Source organism: Canis lupus, chromosome 19 (genome assembly GCF_011100685.1).
Source record: "Canis lupus familiaris isolate Mischka breed German Shepherd chromosome 19, alternate assembly UU_Cfam_GSD_1.0, whole genome shotgun sequence".
NCBI classification, from domain to species: Eukaryota; Metazoa; Chordata; class Mammalia; order Carnivora; family Canidae; genus Canis; species Canis lupus.
The window spans coordinates 40,352,392-40,358,989 of record NC_049240.1 but is presented as its reverse complement, the minus strand read 5'-3'; the positions used below and the strand labels follow the sequence as shown (position 1 = coordinate 40,358,989).

At 54.7% G+C, this 6,598-nt stretch overlaps 1 protein-coding gene across 1 annotated transcript; it reads left to right on the top strand.

The window, feature by feature from the left end:
- Positions 1-2,433: 2,433 nt before the first annotated feature.
- On the top strand, positions 2,434-6,145 carry LOC119863891 (C-X-C motif chemokine receptor 4). The gene is made up of 2 exons (XM_038565097.1): positions 2,434-2,589; positions 4,552-6,145. The coding sequence occupies exons 1-2, from the start codon at positions 2,575-2,577 to the stop codon at positions 5,596-5,598; spliced, it is 1,062 nt and encodes a 353-aa protein (XP_038421025.1). The 5' UTR covers positions 2,434-2,574; the 3' UTR covers positions 5,599-6,145.
- The last annotated feature ends 453 nt before the right edge of the window (positions 6,146-6,598 follow it).

Genomic DNA, 6,598 nt, shown 5'->3' with positions numbered 1-6,598 from the left:
CGGCAATGGCCATATGGAATTTCACATATGGATACACCAAAATCTTCTCCACTCTTCCACAAATGGACATTTAGGGCTGTTCAGATAGTTCACTGTTAAAAATAATGCCTCCATGAATACCTTGTGGCAAAATTCTGTTTCCTCAGGATGGTTCTATAAAGTGGAATTACCAGTGTAAAGTTCCTACTGACCACAGACAAAGTGCTTTCCAGAAAGGATGTCCAATCCACATTCCCTGCCAGTCACAAAGGAGAGACACTTGGTCTTATCTTAATATCCAGATATTATCTTTGAAAAGAAATTTTTTTGCCTAATTTGACAGTCACTGAATAGCATTTCATTGTTCTCTTAATTACCTGCTTCGTTTTAGCAGACGTACCTAAAAGGATTTAAAGTAGTCCACAGATAAAGGAAAACCTTTCTTTTGTCTGCAATCAACAAATATTTATTGTGCAAATCATTTGACTCTGGATTTATCCTCGGTCTCCTTTTGGGGCAGGTTTGGAAGATTCACCTCTCAGGTTTCCATGATAATGAAGAGAAGAGCTTTGAGGTTCAGTGCAGAGGACATTCTGGGTGAAAACATAACGATTCTGCCACTATTGAGCTTTGTGGAAGAGCAAGTCATGGAACCTGTCTGAAATTCTGGTCCTTCAATATATTTTTTAAAGGTTTTTATTTATTTATTCATGAGAGACACACAGAGAGAGGCAGAGACATAGGCAGAGGGAGAAGGAGGCTCCCTGCAGGGAACCTGATGTGGGACTCGATCCCGGGACCCCAGGATCACGCCCCGGGCCGAAGGCGGGCGCTACACCGCTGAGCCACCCAGGGATCCCCTGGTCCTTCGGTATTGTCTCCTATCCCAGGATGTGAAAAATGTGAGGATCCCAAGTTTTACTCAATAACATACTAAAGGTGCTTTTAAAAGTTTTCTTTTAATCCTACAAAAGTGTAATAACACGGTTAGTTTCATCCGGTCATTATTGTGTCCTAAGTGAGCAGTTTCTAAGAGTCCCACCTGCTGACCCCAACATCAGCTTTCAGGAGATGAGGTCCGTCACCAACACACATTAGGGGGAGGGGAGGGGTGCCGAGGAAAGAGGAGAGCTAGGCTCAGTGGAGAACAGGTCCTCGGCCCGCAGACATCCCGGGAACTCCTCCCGCCTGAAAGGTTTCATCTTAAGGAAAGGGGGCGGTGTGTTTAGGATGCAGACTGGGCAAGCCTTGCAGTCTGCAAGCGACCAGCCCGGGGTGCGCGTCGCAGCGCCCTCGCGCCCTCTCTGGCTGGCGCTCGCACCTGGAGGGAGGGAGGGAGGGAGGGAGCGGCCCCTGCAAACCCGGCCTGCCGGGGCCTCTTCAACGTCCAGCCCCACCCCCACCCCCACCCCCACCCCCACCCCACCTCGCCCGAGCCTTCCGCCTAACTTCTCATCCCCGCGGCCGCTCGTGCTCCGCGCCGAGTGCAGGAGGACGCCGGGTACGGGGCCACACGTGCGCTCCAGCCGGCTTGGGATCCCGACCCTCGCGCCTCGTGGCCGCCAGCCGGCTCCGTTTCCTCCGCGTGGGGGCCTTGTCCTCGGGTCAGCGCCGCGAGCAGGGCATCGCACGCCCCGGCCCCCGGTGGGCTAAATGCATCGCTGTTGTGCGAATGAATGAGTGATTCTGTGCAAGTCTGCCTCGTGATCTGTTACAGAAACTACTGTTCGCGGAGCCACCCTCCTAATCAGGCGCACTTACACGGACGTCTGAGGACGGCTGTCACTACCTGGTTGCCTGCAAACACGCACCTACTTCCCCGGCACGGTCTCCCTCCTTGATTACGCCAAATCATCCTACCCTCTTCTGGAAGTGTTTCCGTATTTTGCACACCTGATGCGGGCACTGTTACTGGGGATGGGCGCGTATGCTTACAGACAGTTGTGCTCCGAGGACAGAACCGTTTTGTTTTCTGAGCGGTCTGCATCCGCTGAGAGCGCGGGGAAGGGAGTCACATGCTGGACCCGCGTGGGCATTGCCGCCTACGGGCTGGGTTATGCTGCTACTTCACTACCCTTCTCCGGGCCTCAGTTTCCCCATCTGTAGCATTCCCGGGGCCGGAGTTCCATCCACGTGAGCAAGGATGGATGCACACTGGGTCGCGTAGGTGGCCCGCGCCTCTCACCTCCCTCCGGGCGCGCTCAGCGTTCCCAAGTTGGGGGACGCCTCCGGGAAGCCCTCCACGCGCAGCCCGAGACTCCCAAGGTGACCTCCAGCTCACAGCGGCGGCTCAGGGGATTCCCAGGTTTGCCCCAATTAACCTCGCCGGGGCTGCAGCCGGGCGGGACCCGCCCCTCCCTCGCGCCCTCCTCCCGCACGCCGGCCCCTCTCCCCCCACCCCGCCTCCCTCCTCCCGGCCCCACCCGCCCGCCCATCCGCGCGGCGCATGCGCCGCCCGCCGAGCGTGTTTTTATAAAAGTCCAGCTTCAGCCAGAAACTTCACAGTCTGTTGTTGGCTGCGGCAGCAGGTAGCAAAGTGACCCCGACGGCTTGGGTGCTCCGGTAGCCACGGCGGCCGGCGGGCGAGCGGTTACCATGGAAGAGCTCCATGTAAGTCCGGTTTCGACCTGATTTCCTTACACGCGCAAACACGAAAACTTAGGGCGCGACCCCCCTCGGAGCGAGCCGAGGCGAGCGGAGCGTGGGAGGGGCCGGTCCCGGGGAAGGAGCGTGGAAGGGAGTTTCCGTGCGCGTGGCGACCCCGGAGGACCCGGCAGGATTGGAATCGTTGGCTCTGTAGGGCGAGGAGGAGAGATGCGTGTGTCTCCCCCTGGAGCCTGCGGCGCGCGCTGGGCCGGCACAGCTTGCAGACCCAAGAACGTCCTGCACAGCAGCGGGCGCGCGCCGTCCCGGGACTCGGCCCGAGGATGGCGGGGGGCGGGAGGCGTGGGGGGGGGGTGATTACAGGAGCTGGAGCTAGAGGCGGAGGGCGGCGCGCGGGGCTGAGTTCCCAGGGCGAGGACCGCGCCCCTCGTTAATCTCAGGCTGGGGGGGGGGCGCCCCTGAGGGTGGGCGCGCGGGCCCTAAGCTCTGCACAGCCCGCGGGCTGCGTCAGGACCCCCGCCGGCGAGCAGAGGGCGGGAGAGGCGGGCATCTGAGCCTCGGCCCCGCGGGGAGCGGCCGTGGGAAGCGCGGCGAGCGGCCCCGGGCCCCGACGGCGGAGCGGAGGTGTGCGCGGCGGGGACCCGCGGGAGGCTGCGAGGGCACCTGGGCTGCGGGTGTGCGCGGCGCACACGGGCAGGTGCAGGCGGGGAGACCGTTTGGCACTCGCCGATCCCAAATGCGCTGTTGAACCGTTGGTGGTTTCCTGGAGACTTTTGAAAACCCCTTACCAGGAAGGCTTTTCGTTTCCCCCGGCGGCGCGCGATTCAAAGGCTGTTAGGGGGAGACGCCCATTCGCTCCCCAACACCCTGTGAGCCTGCCCTTGGCGAGGTGCTGGGCGAGACCCCGGGAGCCGCGGCGCCCGCTGGTGGGCGTGGGCGCGGGGCAGGCGCGGAGGTCGGGGGTTCGCCCGCCCCCCCCCCCGGCCTCAGGGCGCCCTCCGCCCCGAGGCTTCCAGCTGCAGACCTCCGACCCCATTTACTGGGTCAGTGGCGGGGTGGGAAGCGGCCCGGGAGGGTGAGGAAATGAAACTCGGGGCGAGGACCATGAGTGCAGACCCCGTGACCTTCCCCTCGCAGTAAATCGCCGCGCTCCCCGACGCCGCAGACGCGCCAAGAGGTAGACGGTCGGGCGGAGAGGCCCGCGCCCGGAGGAGCGCAAGCCCCAGGCGCTGTGCGCGTCCGCACCCTCCTGTGACAGCCCTGTTCACCCCACGCGCCACAGATCCTTCCTTTAAGGCTGTAGCCTCCTTCCCCACTACGTGTTGCTTGAAGTACAGATTGGTTTGTGTTTACATGGACGAGGGGAAGGCAATGTTTTGTGCCTTAGGAGAAAGTTTTGAGGACCCCCCCCCATACTCATTCTTTCCCTTTTCCCTATCCTGGGGAAACCTTCGTATAGAAAATTAATCCCAGCTCCTCGGAACTCAAGCTTCTGTTCCCACTCCTCGCCTGCCCCCCACCCCCACCCCACCTCTCCCACTCCCTAGGGCGCACAGTCTAGGAGTGGCTTCTTTGTGTTTTGTTTTGGTATTTTCCCTCCCAAGGTTTTTTTCTCCCCCCCCCCCCCCGTGGGTGGGGTAGAAGAGTTAGCAAAGATGTGACTTTCAAACACTCAGAATCTCAGCGCCCTTTTGTTCTAAACAAAGGATTTTGTAATTGGTTCTACTTAAGAAGGATATAACAAGTGACTCTGGGGAAGATGAGGAGGAGGGTTGCAGGAATCTATAACAATTCTCTTGTGCCCTTCCATTCACTACTTCATCCGAAGCAGAGTGTCCCGAAGAAGCCTGGGCTGACTTGGGTTTTATAAATTACTTTTTAAAAATCGCAGAAACATTTTTTTTTTTTAAGTTGGAGAATGCCAGCTGAACTAGAAAATTAACATCCCTTCCCTTGCCTCTTTTGCAGATATACCCTTCAGATAACTACACAGAAGAGGACTTGGGCTCAGGCGACTATGACTCCATGAAGGAACCCTGCTTCCGGGAGGAAAATGCTCACTTCAACCGTATCTTTCTGCCCACAGTCTACTCCATCATCTTCTTGACTGGCATAGTGGGCAATGGATTGGTCATCCTGGTCATGGGTTACCAGAAGAAACTGAGAAGCATGACAGACAAGTATAGACTGCACCTGTCTGTGGCAGACCTCCTCTTTGTCCTCACACTTCCCTTCTGGGCAGTTGAGGCTGTGGCAAACTGGTACTTCGGGAATTTCCTGTGCAAGGCGGTCCATGTCATCTATACTGTCAACCTCTATAGCAGTGTCCTCATCCTGGCCTTCATCAGTCTGGACCGGTACTTGGCTATTGTCCATGCCACCAACAGTCAGAGGCCAAGGAAGCTGTTGGCGGAAAAGGTGGTCTACGTTGGCGTCTGGATACCTGCTCTCCTGTTGACTATTCCCGATTTCATCTTTGCCAATGTCAGGGAGGCAGATGACAGGTATATCTGTGACCGCTTCTATCCCAATGACTCATGGTTGGTGGTGTTCCAGTTTCAGCACATAATGGTTGGCCTTATCCTGCCGGGTATCGTCATCCTGTCCTGCTACTGCATTATCATCTCCAAGCTGTCCCACTCGAAGGGCTACCAGAAGCGCAAGGCTCTCAAGACCACAGTCATCCTCATCCTTGCTTTCTTTGCCTGCTGGCTGCCCTACTACATTGGGATCAGCATCGATTCCTTTATCCTTCTGGAAATCATCAAGCAAGGATGTGAGTTTGAGAAAACTGTGCACAAGTGGATTTCCATCACTGAGGCCCTAGCCTTTTTCCACTGTTGCCTGAACCCCATCCTCTACGCCTTCCTTGGAGCCAAATTTAAAACCTCTGCCCAGCATGCACTCACCTCTGTGAGCAGAGGGTCCAGCCTCAAGATCCTTTCCAAAGGGAAGCGGGGAGGACATTCTTCTGTTTCAACTGAGTCGGAGTCTTCAAGTTTTCACTCCAGCTAACAATGATCTCAAAGACTTGTATACATTAAAGAACTCTTTTTTTTTTGTTACACATTTTTTCAGATATAAAAGACTGACCGATACTGTACAGTTTTTATTGACTGTTGGATTTTTTCTTGTGTTACTTTAGTTTTTGTGAGGTTTAATTGACTTATTTATATAAATATTTTTTGTTGTTGTTTTTCATGTGGATGAGTGTCTGTAGGCAGGACCTATTGCCAAGTTCTTAGTTGCTGTATGTCTGGTTGTAGGACTGTAGAAAAGGGAACTGAACATTCCAGAGTGTGTAGTGAATCACTTAAGCTAGAAATGATCCTCAGCTGTTTGTACATAAATAATCTCTCCATTCCGGTGGAACATTTTCTTTTTCCTGTTCTTAAATGGTTTGGTTACACTATGTGATTTTGCTGTAGAAGGTGGCACTTACAACCAAAGCCTGAAGTAGTATAGAAATGATGGTTTTTCAGTTTTCTCAAGTGGACTGATTTCAGCACCTTCAATGTACAGTCTTGTATTAAGTTGTTAATAAAAGTTCGTGATAAACTTACTCAGTGTTATGTTCTGATTTCTGTTGACATTCCTTTGGCTAACAGAAGTCAAAAATAATAACATATTTATGGCATGTCAGGTCCTATCCTAGCTGTTTTAATATTTTACTTAACCCTTATCACAATTCTATGATAGGAACTCTGACTCAATTATTAATAACAGAACTACAGTTTGTAGAGCAGGAAACTGAGGCACAGAAAGCCCAAGTGACCAGGTTAAAGGCATGGTAAGTAGCATAGCCAGTATTCCAAACCAGGGAATCTTGTCTTCAAAATCTGAAGTCTCGGGATCCCTGGGTGGCGCAGCGGTTTGGCGCCTGCCTTTGGCCCAGGGCGTGATCCTGGAGACCCAGGATCGAATCCCACATCAGGCTCCCGGTGCATGGAGCCTGCTTCTCCCTCTGCCTGTGTCTCTGCCTCTCTCTCTCTCTCTCTCTCTCTCTCTGTGACTA